The sequence below is a fragment of the Drosophila mojavensis genome, unplaced genomic scaffold (genome assembly GCF_018153725.1).
Source record: "Drosophila mojavensis isolate 15081-1352.22 unplaced genomic scaffold, ASM1815372v1 contig_136, whole genome shotgun sequence".
Lineage (NCBI taxonomy): Eukaryota > Metazoa > Arthropoda > Insecta > Diptera > Drosophilidae > Drosophila > Drosophila mojavensis.
Genome location: NW_025318667.1, coordinates 14,812,475 through 14,831,248, shown reverse-complemented (window position 1 = coordinate 14,831,248; position 18,774 = coordinate 14,812,475). Strand labels below are relative to the sequence as shown.

The 18,774-nt window shown below is 40.2% G+C and overlaps 3 protein-coding genes and 1 long non-coding RNA gene across 6 annotated transcripts; 2 read left to right on the top strand and 2 right to left on the bottom strand.

The window, feature by feature from the left end:
- The first annotated feature begins 3,283 nt into the window (after positions 1 to 3,283).
- Positions 3,284 to 18,515, top strand: LOC6583864 (probable citrate synthase, mitochondrial). 3 transcript variants are annotated; one of them, XM_015161368.3, is made up of 3 exons: positions 3,284 to 3,328; positions 16,948 to 17,925; positions 17,994 to 18,515. In XM_015161368.3, the coding sequence occupies exons 1-3, from the start codon at positions 3,299 to 3,301 to the stop codon at positions 18,363 to 18,365; spliced, it is 1,380 nt and encodes a 459-aa protein (XP_015016854.1). In that variant the 5' UTR covers positions 3,284 to 3,298; the 3' UTR covers positions 18,366 to 18,515. The 3 variants fall into 3 exon arrangements, with proteins under 3 accessions (XP_015016854.1, XP_015016855.1, XP_002009526.1); XM_015161369.3 differs by lacking the exon at positions 3,284 to 3,328 and adding an exon at positions 8,627 to 8,797; XM_002009490.4 differs by lacking the exon at positions 3,284 to 3,328 and adding an exon at positions 9,191 to 9,450.
- Positions 4,155 to 7,314, top strand: LOC6583866 (zinc finger protein 891). The gene is made up of 2 exons (XM_044007031.1): positions 4,155 to 4,321; positions 4,396 to 7,314. The coding sequence occupies exon 2, from the start codon at positions 4,668 to 4,670 to the stop codon at positions 5,799 to 5,801; it is 1,134 nt and encodes a 377-aa protein (XP_043862966.1). The 5' UTR covers positions 4,155 to 4,321; positions 4,396 to 4,667; the 3' UTR covers positions 5,802 to 7,314.
- On the bottom strand, positions 7,362 to 8,330 carry LOC6583865 (NADH dehydrogenase [ubiquinone] 1 alpha subcomplex subunit 13). The gene is made up of 4 exons (XM_002009491.2): positions 8,235 to 8,330; positions 8,054 to 8,167; positions 7,777 to 7,997; positions 7,362 to 7,705 (listed from the first exon to the last, which is right to left on the bottom strand). The coding sequence occupies exons 2-4, from the start codon at positions 8,157 to 8,159 to the stop codon at positions 7,568 to 7,570; spliced, it is 465 nt and encodes a 154-aa protein (XP_002009527.1). The 5' UTR covers positions 8,160 to 8,167; positions 8,235 to 8,330; the 3' UTR covers positions 7,362 to 7,567.
- LOC26528149 lies at positions 10,779 to 11,665 on the bottom strand. Its single transcript, XR_004364512.2, has 2 exons — positions 11,069 to 11,665; positions 10,779 to 10,968 (listed from the first exon to the last, which is right to left on the bottom strand). It is a non-coding gene; the product is annotated as an uncharacterized LOC26528149 (long non-coding RNA).
- Positions 18,516 to 18,774: the final 259 nt, after the last annotated feature.

Sequence of the window (18,774 nt, the reverse complement as noted above, 5' to 3'; positions counted from 1 at the left end):
CACTTTTATTTTGGGATTATCGTATCATCGTACACATGTGTGGGCTCATAAGCTGCTGGGCTTAAGCTGTGGCTGCTGCTGTGGGTCTCTGGTCAGCAATTAGACACGCCTAATGGAGACTTTGTGCAGTTTATGGCTGTTATCAGAGCGGCACAAATAGCGCTAATGCGCTGTGATTTCGACTGGTCTAAGGGCCTGGAATAGTTTTACATTTTTACAAATGAATATACTAACTAAAATGCTTAACTTGTTACATATTGCAAATATTGTTTTGCTTCAAGCTGTGCAATGTTCTTGCTAAGCGAGCCACATAAGGGTTAAGCCAGAACAAAACAAAAACTGAACGAACTGCGAACAATTACACAAAAAAAATTGCATGGAAAATTCCATTCGATGTGTGTGCGTGTGTGTGTGTGTGTGTGTGTGTGTGTGTGTGTTCGTGTATGCCTTTGGGCTGCGAGCGCCCCTTCAATTACACACACACGCACAACCAACTCAGAACCCTTATTGTAAATGTATCCAGCATTGAATTAATTTTGTATCTATGAGGTTTTGGCATAAGGAAAGTCCTATTGATACAGATGAATATACATATGTATGTATGTATGTAAATATATGTACATATACATATGTATTTATGTACATAGATGCATACATAAATACATACATATGTATGATGTGTGGACATTTCTTAAATTTACATACACATACATACATATGTACATACATATGTACATATGTAATACATATGCACATTTCTTTCATGCATGTTTATGTACATATGTATGTATGTATTTGTGTACATACACATGAATGCATACACACGTATGCACTTTTACGATCTGGGCACGCATTGCCCCAAAAAAAAAAAAAAAAAAAAAAAAAAAAAACAAAAGCAAACCAAAGCTCAACAGCAACAACAAAAACTCTGCGTAGCCAAAATGCATATGCAAATCATAACGAAAGTTTCTTAAGCGCCCATCTGGCAACGCCCTACTAATTATGCCAAGCCCAGCAAACATGCCATATATATAAATAACGGCCCATACTTACATATACGCACATAGCTAAAAAAAAAAATCATACAGCAACTTTCCATACATACATACATATGTATGTAAGTTTGGACGAGAAAATTCGATTTTTTTTTTGTTCTTCCACCAGACGACATGTTGCAATTTGATACGGAATATGCCATTTTCGCACGTACCACTCCACCGAGGGCCAACCACATACATACATACATATGTATGTACGCAGGTTCATATGTTCGTAGAATTAATTTGATGCTTTTAAGGGAGACTTAATATGTATGCTAATTATTTACATACATACATATGTATATTTATGTATACGTGTGTACGTACGTATGTACATATGTGTGCATATACATACATACATATGTAGGAATGTGTGTACGCTTAAGAAAAGGCAAACACATCGAGTAACGGGAACAGCTGCTCTAGTTTTTAGTCATCTTCGCCTTTACGTACATACATACATACAGATGTAAATACGTATGTCTGTATTTCGTAATGCCACCAACAAACAAACTAATGATGAGTGTCTATACTCAAGCCAGCACAGAAATAGTTTATGGCAAAATAAATATTGCATTTTATGATGCAATTGCCAATCGAAAGATAACAACAAAGTCGATTAGAAATGAAACAAAACGGGAAGAAAGATTAAAAACGCTGACGCCCTACCGCAACCAATTCGAATGAATATACGCTTGTATGTACATACATACATATGTACATATGTATGTCTATAATGCATGTCCAGATAGATATACATACATACATATACATATGTATGTGTGTTTGCATGCATTGTGTTTATAGCGCCTATTTGCATTTTGAAACTGCAAACGTGACTGAATTAGCGCGTTCTCATTCTGAATCATCTCCTCCTCTGCCTTCTGCCTTCCCTCTCTGTCCATCTCTCTCACTATCGCTCTCAAGATATGCAGCGCATATAAAAACTTTTGCCACTTTATTGTATGCAATATATATTTTGCATTTTATATTTCTTTATATTTATAGCCAAAAATTGTATTGCATATGTATGTATGTATGTATGTATATTATAAGCAAGCGGATTGTTCTGTTTATATAGCAAAAGCAGCTCATGCCCAAATTAAATGGAAAATTCGATGTTTTTCATTCCTTCCTTTTTTCCTTCCTTTTTTTTTATATAGTTAAGTTTTACTTTTTATATGTTGTTAGTTAGTCTCTCTATATTATTTCTTTTTAAACTTTACTTAATGTTAAACAAAATTGATGTCTATATACAAAAAATATGTAAATCGTATTGTTTATAGGGCAAAAGCGGTTCATACTCTATTCAAATGAAATACTCGATCTTTTCATTTCTTAACTTATTATAATTGATAAACTTTTATAAGAAACTTAACAAACTTAATAAACTTAAAGCTCTCTCTCTCTCTCGCTTTCTATCTTAAAGAGCGTCCACTATTGACTCGCCCTGCCCTTACAAAGTTCGCTTAACTGTTTTTATTTTTTCTTTCTTCTTTTATTGTAATATTATTTGCCATTTGCCAGCTCAGAAAACAATTTGCAATTATGAATTGGTAACACTTGGTGCTGCCCCCTATTAGGTTTGCTTAACTTCGGTTGGGTATTTGTGCTGGCACCTGAGGGTATCTGGATGTGCGCAGTTCGACTGTTTTCCACCTGCTTCCTCTGCTGCCACTTCCCCTTCATTCTCATGCTCTCTCATCTCTTATCTCCAAAGTCTGCAACGTGCAAAAAGCTGCAAATGACGTTTTGCGATTCCAAGCTAATTAAGTAACCGTTTTTTTTTTTTTTTTTTTTTTTTTGCATTTTTATATTCAAGCAGATATGTACATATATATATTTATATGTTTGTATGTACATATGTAAATGCAAAAACTTATCGTTGGGGCAGTGGAAAATTTTTTAATGGGGCTTAAAATGAAGGTTCGCATTCAGCTGTAAAAATCGGCAAAACATAATGGAAATATTTCTTATGTAATGTGTGTGTAAAAAAAAAAAAAATGAAAATTACAATGAAAGATTCGAGCTTATTGAAAAATCCAGGCATGTTGAGATCGGATTGATTTTAGTGACATCCATTTACGAATTACATACATACATATACATATGTTGGCATCTTAGTTCATTTGTGTTTGTTTATTTTATTATTTGACAATTACATATTAATACGTCTATTTAACAAAATTTTCAAAATTCGTGTGCTTCTTTTTTTTTTTTTTTGGTTTTCTAAATTGTGCGCATTAGCCGAATCGAGGATGTCAAAGCGTCTGCAAAATATTCGCACCGTAAGTGCACTAAAACTATATATAAATTTGCATTTATAAATATGTGCATATATGTACATATGTATGCATATATATCTCTGTGTACATATTTGATTTGTATTACTTATAAATAGTGGCAAGCGTTTATAGTTTAATTCATTTTGCAATTGGCGCAGAAATGCGCTTAACTTCGAATTGCTTGGCAACGTGACAAAAATGTGTTTAATCATAAATGAACATACATACATAAATACATACATACAACAAGCAAGTGCATACACACATACACATAGACACACACGTGTATCCGCAAACATTCATACATATGTACATACATTATAAATGGTACATATTATAAACAATAGACGTACATATGTATGTATTTATTCTGTTTGCAATTGTTTATTTCTTGCGAAACACCGATTAAGTGTACAAGTTTAAGGCACATGTTTCAAATTTAATTTGTACATGCCAAAAAAAAAAATCCTTTTGCTTCACAAACAATGTGCAGAGGAGGAGCCCTGTCGCAGCTGTATTTCAAAAGGTGGCGCCGTGGTCTTGACAACAGTTGTGATACCGCTGCGCATAGCGAACGCTTGACAGTCCACAGCGCTGCCACCTTTTGAAGTGTGCATACGTAAGGAAATTATCGAAATACGCTCAGACGCCTTAAAGACAATTATTGTAAAAAGAATAATTTGGTCAGCCTTGAATTACTCGCAAAATGTTATATTATTGTTTTACAATTGAATGGGTGGCATTTATTACACTTCCGTCACGTAAGATGTCTTACGTAAGATCAAATGTCGCACGTAAGACCGCAATGCGTAGCGTATGCATGAAATCAGTGTTACAGTCAACTTAACGTCGTGGCGATATATACCAAAAACAACGAAACATTCGAGCCAGTGTGACCATTGTTAGACGATGTTGCCACAATCGACGAAAATTGTGATATTGAAGTGGAAGAATTAAACTTGGTGGCAAGAAAGTCGCGAAAGAGTGTTGACTATTGTAAGAAAAAAGTATAATTTGAACGCGCCAAAAGTAATTTACCAACTAGCGAATTGTTTACAAATATTTTGCAGTACCCGGAGACCGCAATTCATGCGAAAAAAATTTCCTGCAAAACGCAACTTACAACTGTCACACGCACACTAATAAAAAGGAAAAAAGAAAAAAATTTGGTGTGCTGGAGGAGAGGTACGCCACGCCGCGCCGCATTGAGAAAACAACAAATTGTGTTTGTTGCAACGAAGTCGGAGCGACGATTAACTTTAATTAACTAAATACACAGAAATATATAATTTTATCCAAGCATATTGTATATATATAAGTATATACATATATACACAGCGATATGAACTCGAAGCGTATTAAATACACTACGCTGTCCAGCCCGACAGATGCACCGTCCAAGGAGGAAATTGTGCCAGTTATCATACAACATGAAACTGACGACGTAGATGGCAATGGAGAGACAACACAGTATACATATGCCTATACGACTACTGAGGATGACGACACTGAAACGGCTGTGGTGACTCTTAGCGATCGTGATCACGAGGCGCTGGCCAATGCCCAGGAGGTGATCATCGATGAGAACGGGCATGCCGTCACCTTGCAGCAGCTGGTGGAGAACAGCACCGTAGAGGAGGTGGAGACTATTGAGCAGGGCGATGGCACCCACACCATATTGCACATTGTGCCCAATATAGGCGACGAAGAGGAAGATGACGAAGATGAGGATGGGGAGGCCATCGAGCACGATGAGGACGAGATTGTGGGCGTGGAGCATGAAGAGGGCGATGAGCAGGACGAGGAGGAGGATGAAATGGGCTCGATTGTGTTTGAGGGCACCATCGATCACAGTCCTGAATCCGATTCGCAGTCACGCAATAAGACTTTCTATTGTCCCAATTGTGGCAATTGCTACAGTGCCGCCGGCTCTTTGAAGCTACACATGCGCGCCTGTTTGCGCCAGCGCAACGAGGTCTCTGCCGAGGACCGCAAGTGCAAGGTGTGCAGCAAGATCTTCAACTCGGTGGCTTACCTCAAGGAGCACATGATGCGTCACACTGGCGAACAGCCACATCGCTGCACCCGCTGCTATCGCAAGTTCGTCGACGAGGCCAAATACAATGCGCACATGGACTCGCACAAGCACCAGGACAAGCTGGAGGCCGAGGCGGAGGCATTGGCCGCTCAGCACGGCGGCAAGAAGGTGGTCGTCAAGGAGTTTACCTGCTCCTTCTGTTCACAGAACTTTACCGTCGTGTTCGATGTGGGCCAGGTGAAGCGCCGCTATGCCTGCGACGCTTGTCGCGACAAATACTCAAATGCCGAGGCATTGCGCCAGCACAAGCAGCAGGTGGAGGAGAAGCGTGAGTTCAGTTGCGAGCGTTGCGGCCGCAAGTTCGTCTTTGAGGGCTTCCTCCAGCGTCATCTGCCCACCTGCGATGGCAGCATCAAGCGTCGCCGCGACATGAAGTAGAGGTGGCAGCAACGTGATGGCAGTTGGCGGCGTCGGCGCAAAAGATCTGATAGAGCACTCGAATGTGATTTTGTGGAGGAACAGGAGGAGCAGGTGGACGAAGATGAGCTGCAGCAGGAACATGTGCTAATATCACCGCCAATGCGTTACGTTGTAATTAAACAGGAGGACCTTGAAGAGCTGGAGGAAAGTGTTGAAGATCAGTAGGAACAGCAGCAGCCCTAGAGGCTGGCCAATGAAATTGAAATCTTTTATCATGCACACCAATAGACAACACACACACACACAATTTCTTTCTTTAACACTTCGACGGAAGGAGGAGTTATAGTTAAATACTAGCTTATAGGCAGTCTAATGCGTCTCCAGCTGGCAATTGAACACGCACACCTTTACACACACACACGCACACCTTTCCAAACACACACACACCTTTCCAAACACACACACACACCTTTCCAAACACACACACACCTTTCCAAACACACACACCCACGCATACCTTTACACAGACGTATACCTCACATACATATACCTTTGCATACACACACACATGCACACATACTATTTTCATTCTTGAAATACCTTTACACAGACGCATACCTTACATACATATACCTTTACATACACACACACACACACATACTATTTTCATTCTTGGCTAGCTGGGGCCAAAATACACATATAAATAAATATATGCATAAACACCTATATAGATACGTCGACGAGCAGTAAAATCTAACTTTATATATAATTATATATATATAAACATATTTTTTTTAAACTATGTAATAATATTTATAAGAATTTGTTACGGAGGGAGTGTCGAGGCATATTAGCTATATATAGACAGCATGACTACGTTCCATGTTTTTACGTTCTCTATATGGATCTTCACTGATTAAACAACTCCATAGAGAATCTGCTAAAAAAAAAAAAAAAAAAAAAAAAAAAAAAAAAAAAAACAAACACGAAAAAACGTAAACAAAAAAGAAAGAGATAACACGAAACACAAAGCAACAAACAATCTTCTAATATATCCTTGCAGACTTTGTAATATTTTTCATTTTATATACATACATATAAACAAAATCACACGAAAATATCATTGAGTCATAATGTAAAGCAACTGTCTATCCGATTCGATAATTCCGCTCATGTGTCTTAGTATCGTAATACTATATCACAATATATAGCATCGTAAGATATTGTTTCTGTGAACAATTTGTTTTTTGATTAACATCGAACGAAAATTCATGCAAAACTGCTTCACTTCAAGGATATTTCAAGAAAAATAACATCATAGAGAGCCCAACGATCATATATATATATATATTATATATATACATATATATCGTTTCTTAATCGAAAAAGTAGAGCTTGCAAATTTAAACTCTAAGAAAACTTTTGAAATGGGTGTACAACATATTGTGTAAATGTAACTGAAATAAATATGTGTATATATCTCAATATATATATATATTCCGGAAACAGAATAAATAGCAGACTAAATTCATATACAGCATTTCAATTTCTAAAAGATCAAAAAGACTTGACTCAGAATTATTGTACATTAACCAATGCAGAGCGCATTCGGTGTATTATTGATTTCAGACGTGCGCTGAGGCGCCGCAGCTACAAACAAAATTGTTGTTTTTTTTTTAATATAATGTGCATTAACTAATTTAAACTGACGACAGGAGGTAGGAGCGGCAGCAGCAGTAGCTGCTACTCCCAGTCTCCTGCTCCTCCTCCTCTTCCACATTCGCTTACGACCAGAGCTTCAGATGGGCACGTTTAGCATAAGATTTCCAATCAGAATGGGCATAGAACTCCTTGAATATGGGCGTGACTAGTGTGTCCTCTGGCAGTGTCTTGAACACGGGCTCACCATACCAGGTGCCCACCTGCCAAAAACAAAAGAGAATCAAATTTTAGTTGCCATCATTTTGGCTAGAATTCAATAGTCGCAATTTACCTCCCAGCCGGGCACGTTCTTCATGAGTTCAGCCTCCTCGTCGCGATTGCGACGCAGCTGACGCAGAAATTCACGATCGCGCTCCGCAATCAATATTGGGAAAATGACATTCTGAGCCGAGCGCATTTCGATTTCGTCGCGCTTGACTTTTTTGGCTGTCAAATAATAGATGCCCAGACCCACTGTGGTGACGGCCACATAGGCTCCAATCATGGTAAAGCCTGCAAAAGTATAAATATAGATGTCTACGTATGCATAAATCTTAGATTGAACTCACCAGTGAAATAGCTCTTGGGTGGCACGCGAGCAAAGGGAATCTTCTTGTATCCACCGGGTGGTGGAAGGTCCTGTTTTGGGGGCACATGCGGCACGGCCGTCGCCATGTTGGCTGCTGCAATGTACATGGATGCGTTCTGATAACATTTTCCCTCTATGAGTGCATATCTATTTCGACTTACGCTTTAGTAATTTGTTAATAAAATAGGAAATCTGCCAGTCAAAATTTCACGACGCCTTTTGCATAACATGCAGCGTAATGTGACCACAGCTGATTGCTATTAAAATACCAAAACAAAAAATTACCAAATACACCACTGAATGTATTGATATAAAGGAATTCTCAAATTTGCCAAATGGCCAAGTAGTACAATAACATGTATTTGTGCATTAATTATTACCAATTTCCTAGTTTGAACGTATAATTCACTATAAAATGTCAAAGCACTAAATACTGAAACAATAATTAAAAGTGCTGGCATCTCTGACAGCTGTCAGTTTCATTTCAACTTGAGCCACAAAAATATTATACATTTATTTTAATTTCAAATTTGTGTGATTATAAAATAAAAATAGTGTTGTTATAAATATGGCATATTTGCGTAAACTGCTTACATTCCAAAAGTGCTCATTATTCCTGCACCAGCATCGCTTCATTAAGAAGTCTATTTTTCCCCCAACGCCTCAATGCGCTCAACTTGGACTTGAACAGGAAGCGTTTGATGTTCTACCTGTACAAAATGAGGTAGGCAAATAAATCTTGACGTAGAAGAATAATTGGTAAAGAAAAAATAAACAATTTAAACATTGCGCGGGCACCAAGAAATACGCAAATTATATCAGCTGTGTTTTGTGTTGGTGGCTCAGCATTTCATTGGTATTGCATTTATCGATAATACAAATATCATGCTTGTTCAACGAAATAAACAAATAATTCTTATAAATGTAATGATCCTCACATATTGTGTTAGTACGCATTACAATATAGTATACATATAATCTTAATACATCAATTAGCTTATCTCTTATGACGATCTGCACGAGCAATAAAAATTATCGATATTGGACACAACAACAACGACTACAATCGACTGTATGCAATTGAAAGCCAACCAACCATTCGAATTCGAATAATATTTTAACATTCAGTTGCCGCGCAGCTGCCGTATAGGAAGGGAGAGTAGGAAACTTTTTTCGCTCGCCGTATAAACGCTACAAGAAAAAGAACATTTCCAAATTCTTCACTGGGGGAAAGCAATTTTTTTCTGTGTTTGTGCGTGTTAGTGTTTAAAAAAGAACACAGCGTTTGAGTCAACTTCTCAAATTAAGTAAGCAGCCAAATTAGAATCAATCATGTCGATCGTTCGCATTTCTGCACGTAAACTTGTCGACGCACAGGTGAGTTTTTCACAACCCTGACCCACCCACGACCCAATCTTACGCCTTGACCATGTTATAACTGTAACTGTGAAATGCCAAACGATTCGCACGCTTCGCTGTTGTGGCGGTAGCCAAAGGATCCTCACACTCCAAGCGTGGCTTGCCAGCAACGCCGCACGCATACATCCACACACACATATATATACAACACGTTCTCTAAGTACGCGCTTGTTCGGCTCTGTGTAAGTGTGTGTGTGTGTCCACGCGTTGTTGTTGGCAAAAGAAGCGACACGCCAAAAATTCAGCCATGTGCTTGTGATTATAAAAAAAATATATATATATAACAAAAAAACTATTCGGCGGAAAAAATGATTGTTGATCGCATTTGGTTGACTCGCAAAGCTTCTAATCTAGCGGGCCACAGTAAAATATATTAGCAGTTGTAAATTTAGTTCAGCATAGCCAAGTATTTTTGCTATGTGCTAATTTTCCGGCAGTAGTGATTACATAACCGAGCAGAATTTTCACTTGGCTAAAATAGCGAAGCGCGAATCTTCTTTATAAATAAAACTCTCACCAAACGCAGACGCAGTCGCAGTCTCAGCGAACAGCGCATTCTGAGTTTAATGAACTTCTTCATCTGATGGTGCCCGGTTTACCAGGGGCATCGTTGCCCGTTGTGTCACTCATGTATTAAGCCTTATTTTTGTCGTTGTATAATTTCCATAAACGTGTCTCTTTCGTTTTCGAATTTGGCTTAAAACCACGCGGCGTCTCTGGCCTTCGTCTTGTAATGTTACAGCAACAAAAATAACAGCGACAGCAACGACGCTCTCTCAAAGAGCGGCTCTCATCAGCAGCTGCACAGGCAGTGTTGTCAGATTTTCAAAAGCTAAATCTACAAATCAATTTGCTGAAAACAGCTAGAAAAAGCTATTTGTAACGAAATAACTGAAGCTTCATATTAGAATATTGATTTATGAGAAAGAGAAACTAGTATATCATGTGTTTAATTATTATTATTTTTTTTTTATTGATTTGAAGCATAACTAGTTTATTTAGATAAAAATATATTGTATATTTAGATACTTTATATAATCTTTTTGTAAAAGACGACATTACTATTATTAGCAATGACAGAGCATTATTTGTTTGTAATTATTACTATATTTCGAATGCTGAAACTGTTTAGTCTTACGTCAACAAGCTTCCTATATCAGAATATTTTGGCTATTTAATAGCTAGAAACTGCCCCTGGCGACAACACTGCGTACAGGTAGCTGCTCATTTTATATTTCGCTCGCGCTGTTGCTATGTCTCTCTTTAGTTCCAAAGCGCGTCACGTGTTGTTGTTGTTGTTGTTGTTACTGCTGCTGCTGCCGATGTTGTTGCTTGATTTCTTTTGCATAGGAGATGCGTTGTTTCTGTTGCCAAATGACTTTTTGTCTGCATTTTCCGTTATTGTGTTGCGCCAAAAAGATTGTCCGCCGAATGACCTTTAAACAAAGAGCGTAACCATCCGCCCATCTCCGAAAACTGCAAAAGAACATGAGCAAAATAATAAAATTAATCGCCACGTATGTGCACTACAATCGTATATACGCACACACACATGTATATACACGTACGTACGTACTGTGAGTATGTGCGGGTTATGTAATGTCGAAAAATCAGTACACAAAACTTGGCAAAAGTTTTTTTGTCTTTTTTGTAACTGAAAAATCAATACACGGCCCCTGGCACGCCCACAAACCGACAGCCACAAACACACACATACCCACACAATAGGCTAAAAGGACGAGCCTCCTTTGCAGCTTTATTGTTGGTGCTTTGCTTTGGGGTGTTTTCGATGTTGGGTAGAGTGCGTGCAAGAGAGAGAGAGAGAGAGAGAGAAAGAGGAAGAGACAGAACGCGAGCGAGCAAGAGAGCGGGTGGCAGTGAGATAATGAGCGATTGAATGTGACGCAAACAAGAATTCGATGCGTAATACGTAAAAAGTTAAATAATCTATTTTGCGCTTTCTAAATGTTATGTATGCGCCCAGTTCTTTTGCTATGAGATTTGCCGCTTTTTCGCGTTGTGAAATTGGCGTGGCGCCAAAAAACGCGCACCAACTGCAAACGTCCTTCACACTGCTGTGGCTGTTGCTCAATTTGTTGTTGTAGTTACTATAAATACATAAGTATGTAAATAGGTAAACGATTCTTAGGGCGAGAGCTATTTGCATTGTCCTCTTCCGGTTAAAAATTTGAAGTGAAATACTTTCGATTTGCAAAATTCAAACTAAATATACATATTTTTCTGTTGTTCAAAAACAACACAACGACGACTACAACATGACACGCAAGGCCTTTTAGCTGCCGCAGCAGCAGCAGCAAAAGCGGCAACATTTGACGTCCGGCCAACTTAATAACAAACACGCGAAATTTTTTATCGCCCAGACGCTAATACGTCACGATACGCGGCCAGCGCTTACGTAAAAGTTTGTCGTTTAGCGTAGCGTTTCTGCCCTTTTGGCAAGTGCCTTATGTGCGTGTGTCAATGTGAGTGTAAATATGTGTGTATGCATGTGCTTGTGCGGGTGGCAAGCAAAGGTTGAGCTTTCTGCTCTGAACAGCTGATCCCACGATTGCATAATAAGAATGTCATTCATTTGTACCCAATTTGAATTGGCATTCGAACTCAAATTCGAATTCGAAATCAAGTTCACATACATAGTATGCAAAAAAAAAAAACAAAAGGGAATTCAAATTTCCCAAACTGCTGAGGTCCCAAGCGGATGAGGCACAAAATATCATTCGTATTATGCACTGTGCTCTGTAGATTTGCACATTTCACTGTGTACAGAAATTAAATTGTTTGATTTATGGTCGTCGTCGTCTAATCTTTCAATGCCCGTGCCAATCCAATCTCAAGTGGCTTCAATTTTTGGAGAGGCATACGGCCCACCTGCACTTTTTCTATTTATTTTTTCTTCATTCATTTTGCGGTTTCAAAGTTGCAAAAATTCCCGAGATATTTTAAGTTTTATGCTCGGGCTTCAGCAGATAACAATGTGTGGCGTCGTGGAAAGTTTATACGGTAATCAAATTGTTGGCAGTGATAACTGTGATAGGGAGAAACACGTCAAGATTTTTTGGTCATGTGATGTAATCTGTCGTAGTAGGGGGGCGGGGCTGGGCGGATCGGTGCGAGACACTGAAATTGCACTCTCATTTTGGTATTGCATTGCGTTATATTTACATTTACAATCATTCCGCGAATGCCACTAATGCTGCCCCATCCCATGGAGCTTAACTGATAAGCATGACAAATTTGTGTGGGGGCACATGATCGAGATCGAAATCGGAACACACGCAACCAACAGAAATAATGCGATCGATGTTCGTGAGCTGATTGTAAAAATAATATATAAGTATACAAACATACAGGCGCCTAATAGAATGGCAAGGGAAAACAAAAGCAAAAAAACGGAAAACGTTGAACGGTGAACGAAAAAGTGTTAATTTGATTAGGTTCAACGATAAATGAATTTATACGGCATAATATTTATAGAGTGCAATGCGATACCCCCCATAACAGTGGGCTCACATATTTGCATAGCTTTCGGCTTACTAATGAGAGACTCAATGGGAACAATTGCAAATATCTAATCAGAGCTAGAGGAAGATACTTGACTCCATCAATCAGTGTAGCTCTAATTAGAGCTTTGCTCTTTTGATTGATGATGACTTAAGGTTGATAATCAAGCTCTGATATCTATATGGATGTTTGTCAAGAGAGCGTGTAAAGTGAAACATTAAAAACATACATATATAGATATATATGTATATATATATACATATATATATATTTACAACTTGTTGCTCATGTTGACATCAATTGTTAACATTGACAGAAAAGTTTACGGAACGTAGTTCCCCTTCCACCATCTGGTAATTGTGCTCTGCGACTAATGCTGACTCAGTATGTTCTCCCGCTCATCAGAGTTTCTGATTAACGCGCATGTAATCAACACAGACAGAAATCCCAGCGAACCGATCTGAACCGAACGTCTGGTTACGTCATGCACTCTGCTCCGTAACGTTGCTAACTGTTTACTTTCGGAACGAATATGTTTTTTTTTTTCTTTTATTTTTCATTTGTATTTTTGTTGTTTTGTTCGCGATAATAAAGAGGAAATGCAAATAGCAGTAGACACAAGACCTTAATTATAGCGATTAGGCTCCGAACCGTAAGATAATATTGTAAATAGTAGAATAAAAGAAAGAAGAGATGAACTTGAAAACGTAACTTTTATCGGTTAGCTAGTATTAGTCAATTACGGAATTGGGCAATTGAAATCGTCACGCGAATGAGAAACGATAGCGAAAATCCACGGAAACCAGATAGGGAGAGGGAGCAAGCGGCAGAATGAGAGAGAGAAAGAGAGAGAGAGAGGGAGAGAGAGAGAAAGAGAGAGAGAGAGAGAGGAAGAGGGAAAGCATAGAGCGAATCTCCTCTTGCCTGAATAGTTTGAAGAGAAGAGGCAATTTATTAGGCGTGCTGTTAGCATGGTTAAACCATTTAACGCCAAGTCACGGTCACTTGACTCGAACTGCAAGTTGCATTTGTGCCAACTCGCTTATCTGGCTTGCCTTGATGCCAAAATGAGTCGAGATGCCGTTAGTATTTGGTATTATGGCGATGCGAGAGAGCGGCTCACATAGAATTGTAAATTGTGAAGGTTGCGCGCGTCAAACGTTTGACTCTGATGATGATTGTAAAAAATTATTATTAAAAAAAAAAAAAAAAAAAAAAACGTTCGTATTGTTTATGGATCTGTCTGTATTTAATTAAGCTGTCGTCGTAATTGCAGCGTAGATTAATTAATAAGAACAGAAATAATATTAACAAAGTGCTATCCGAGGAAACGAACGCTCGCTTATGCAATACATTGTCGCCGATTGCGGGGATCAGCAGACCTCTAATCTCTAAGCTGGGGCCGACAAGAAAGCTAACACGCGACCAAGATTTCCTTGCTGACCATTTGACCATATATGTACAAACAGCATATAAAATATATAGTCGATGTATGGAATCTATAGAGAATGTGAGCGATAAAGTTAAACGCGTGCGAGACCGTTGCGGGGACCTTCAAAATTTGAAGCGCTTATCAGCAGCACTCGCGCACCCCCTGCCTGCCCCGTAGCGCCCCCTCGACCCAGAAGGCCGGCCACCGCCCGTGAAACTAATCTGATTATGTTCATGACTTTTTCACATGGGTATGCATACAACTGAAATTTGCGCAAAGAAAAACAGCAAATAGAGCAAAAGACAAAGCAAATACAATGATAGAAAAGAACGGCAACAAATAATCATGTATACATATTTATAAGAAGGTAGTGGCCCAGCGATAAGATAACAAAGCCAACAAACAAGAAATCGAATCAAACCGCTAGAGCGGGCGGGCGAGTGGTCGTGCGATTGTGCGTGCTCCAGCCCCCACACGTTATGCAACACTATTCCGCAAAAAGCAGCGCATATGTATGTATGTGTGTGACGCATCATGTGTGGCGCTTAGTAATCTCACTGTTATGCAAGCCTCTTTCGCGCTCTCTCTCTCTCTATCTGACGCTTTCTATTGTTCACACTTTGCTCTCGGCATTTGCGCGTGTTTGTTATTCGAACTCTTAGCGCATAATTAGCATGAGCCCGAATCAAATAGGAACCAATCTACGACAGCTCAATTAGCACCTGTTTGAATGGCAGCAGCATTCAAGTCGACAATGTTGCGGTTTGTGCACCTGGCAAAACGGCGTTTGGTTATTTGCAGCTTCAAGTGTCTCAAATTGCAATATCTGCTCGTCTAACGCCCTTTCTCACCCTTTATTAACCGTAATGAGTATTGGATTTCCATACAATGTGGTCACTCGATTATTTAACACAGCTTAATCGATTGATATCAAATTACAATTGCAGATATTAAGGATACTCGTTGGAACGTCAATTTGCAATGATTATTGTATAATCGTATATGGGCTATTTTATATACATACATATACATACATTCATTTATACAAATTAAATGCAATCACTTTGTTGCACGCAAAGGCTGAAATTGAAATTGAATGTGCATAACTTGCCTCTTGCCATTATAGTAATGGGTGACGTAGCAGTCAGCTGATTGACAGGCCATCTCATAGTATTTGATAATCAATGCAAGGCGTTCACGTAAATTATAATTCAATTTTATCAATGAAATCGCGTTTTTGGGGCCGGTCCAGCAAACCGGTTTGTGTGTGTGTGTGTGTTTGCGCACAAACAAATCAATATAATACATAAGAGAAGGCGAGCACTCACACACACACACATGCATACACTTAGCGATCGTGCATGTAGCAGGCATGCAATCCAATTTGCAAAAGTCCTCCGCTTGGCGGCGCCACAAGTTCACTTGGTTGATTAAATTTGCTGACCCACTAGCCGCAAAAAAAAAAAAAAAAGAAAACAATAAAAAAAAAAACAACAAAAATAAAAGCTGACGAGCCGATAAAGCGCAAGAAAGGAGGAGGTGCAAAGGGAAACCGCGAGCGGGAGACAGCGAACTGTGCTGTCAATCAAATAAAATTGCACTTTGCGCTTGAGCTTGGATTCCGTTTTCATTTCCATTTCGTTTTGTCTGAGCAAACGCCACGCGTGGCAACAGCAACAAATGCCGTCGACTAGGAATTTCGCTGTCATTTAAAGTGTGTCTCGCGATGGGCTGATCTGAAATACAACAAAAAAAACTATTATCAGAAACTAGTTATAACCGGAATTGAGGCTTAACTAACAGTTAAACCTGAGCTGAACTTTGCGAGTGGCGCGCTTTTGTCGAATTACATGTGTATGTATGTACATGTACATACATATATGTATGTATGTATTTCGGTTTTTGTGTTTTTGCGTATTCTTCGTAGTCAATTACACTACAACAATAACAATAACAATATCAATACCAAAAACAACAATAATAAGCAAATGCAGCCACTAGGGCAATGTCTGATCGATGCTGAGTCATGGGACTGAGAATGGACGGATTGCGGCTGATGCTATTGCTGCAATCGTCGCTTTTCTTTGCTTATCAACAGACGTGGATTGTCTCATGTGTGCATCAAAGTGTGTGTGTGTGTGTGCATACATAGGTGTGTGTTTTTGTGTCTGTTTTGTTTGGGAATTGGCGCACCTTATCAATCGCATTGATGTTCCGCGTAATTTTACGCTCAAATTGCCTGCTGAAGTGCAGCTCAATGACAGATGTGGCAATCGTTATCGATAAACCCCATTAAGTGGCCTTGAGGTGCAGCATATTGTCCTTTCCCTTTAATGTGATCGAAACAACAGTGCTGGCACTTTGGCGCGAAAAATATCTATAAAAGAAAGCTAACTGGATATAAAATACTGACTGCACTGATATTTACTTTTACTGTTTGGTATTCGTTTATTATTTGTTTACACAGATGTTTATTTATTGTTTTATTCTCTATGTTGCAGAAAGTGCCAGTTATTAGTGGCTATGTGCGTCAAATCGCTTCTGATGGCGCCAGCCTGCGCGAGGTTTTGGCCTGTAAGATTCCGCAGGAACAGGAGCGTGTGAAAGCCTTCAGGAAGCAGCATGGATCCACCAAAACTGGCGAGACAACCATCGATATGATGTACGGTGGCATGCGCGGCATCAAGGCTCTGGTTACCGAGACCTCTGTGCTGGACGCCGATGAGGGTATTCGCTTCCGTGGTCTGTCCATTCCCGAATGCCAGAAGGTACTGCCTGCCGCCGAAGGCGGCTGCGAGCCACTGCCCGAGGGCCTGTTCTGGCTGCTGATGACCGGCGAGGTGCCAACCAAGGCCCAGGTCCAGCAACTGTCCTGCGAATGGGCTGATCGCGCTGCACTGCCCCAGCATGTTGTCAACATGCTGAACAATATGCCAACGACCCTGCATCCCATGTCCCAGTTGTCTGCCGCCGTTGTGGCCCTCAACCACGACAGCAAGTTCGCCAAGGCCTACTCCGATGGTGTGCACAAGAGCAAGTACTGGGAATATGCCTACGAGGACAGCATGGATCTGATTGCCAAACTCCCAGTGGTGGCTGCAACTATCTACTGCAACACCTATCGCGGCGGCAAGGGCTCCCGTGCCATTGACTCCAGTCTGGATTGGTCGGCCAACTTTGTGAAAATGCTCGGCTATGACAGCCCCGAATTCACCGAGCTGATGCGTCTCTATCTGACCATCCACAGCGACCACGAGGGTGGCAATGTGTCTGCCCACACGGTGCATCTGGTTGGTTCAGCTCTGAGCGATCCCTACTTGTCATTTGCTGCCGGTATGAATGGTCTGGCGGGTCCATTGCACGGACTTGCCAACCAGGAGGTACTCATCTGGCTGCGTAAGCTGCAGAAGGAGGCGGGTAACAATCCGTCGGAGGAGCAGCTTAAGGATTACATCTGGAAGACCCTCAAGTCTGGACAGGTGGGCACACTGGATAGATTTATCCATTACCTGATGTGGGTTAACTAACTGATATCTCTTTCAATTAGGTTGTGCCTGGATATGGTCATGCTGTGCTGCGCAAGACTGATCCACGTTACACTTGCCAACGGGAGTTTGCATTGAAGCATCTGCCCGAAGACGAGCTGTTCCAGCTGGTGTCCAAGATCTACAAGGTGGTGCCCCCAATTCTAACTGAGACCGGAAAGGTCAAGAACCCCTGGCCCAATGTTGATGCTCATTCGGGTGTCCTGCTGCAATACTACGGCATGAAGGAGATGAACTACTACACTGTGCTCTTCGGCGTTTCGCGTGCGTTGGGCGTGCTCGCCTCCCTTGTTTGGGATCGTGCTCTTGGCCTGCCCATCGAGCGTCCCAAATCCCTATCCACCGACATGCTCATGAAGATGGTCAAGAAGTAAGCTAAGCAACAACGCAATTGACGGATGGACGGACTGCATTTCTAGCAGTGCAGCGGAGTGTGGCAATGGGAAGTTCAAATGTAGCAAAGCAAAGGAAAAGTAATATTAGAAAAAACCTACAATAAATCAATGAGAAAATTTGCAAAAACAGTAGCAAGTAGCAACAAATAGACAAGAGGGGGAGCTTGAAAGAGGGATAGAGCGAGATCCAGATAGAGAGAAATACAGAGAGAGAGATAGAGAGAGAGAGAGCGAGAGAATAGGGGGAAAATTGACGATAAATCATGAATATATAACTTTTACATATATGGTAGCGAATAAATGTGACGACATCATGATATTGTTAGCTTGGCCAACTAAGCGAACTTTGAAGGGCAGCAGATGAAGATGGAAACAACCAAATATGAAA

Excerpts from the sequence above, each read along its gene's own strand:
- LOC6583866 (XM_044007031.1), top strand. The coding sequence starts at position 4,668 with ATGAACTCGAAGCGTATTAAATACACTACGCTGTCCAGCCCGACAGAT.
- LOC6583865 (XM_002009491.2), bottom strand. The coding sequence starts at position 8,159 with ATGGCGACGGCCGTGCCGCATGTGCCCCCAAAACAGGACCTTCCACCA. Across the intron at positions 7,998-8,053 it reads ACCCAAGAGCTATTTCACTG|GCTTTACCATGATTGGAGCC; the intron begins GTGAGTTCAATC and ends ATACTTTTGCAG. Across the intron at positions 7,706-7,776 it reads AGAACGTGCCCGGCTGGGAG|GTGGGCACCTGGTATGGTGA; the intron begins GTAAATTGCGAC and ends TGTTTTTGGCAG.
- LOC6583864 (XM_015161369.3), top strand. The coding sequence starts at position 8,642 with ATGGCATATTTGCGTAAACTGCTTACATTCCAAAAGTGCTCATTATTC. Across the intron at positions 8,798-16,947 it reads TTCTACCTGTACAAAATGAG|AAAGTGCCAGTTATTAGTGG; the intron begins GTAGGCAAATAA and ends TCTATGTTGCAG. Across the intron at positions 17,926-17,993 it reads AGACCCTCAAGTCTGGACAG|GTTGTGCCTGGATATGGTCA; the intron begins GTGGGCACACTG and ends TCTTTCAATTAG.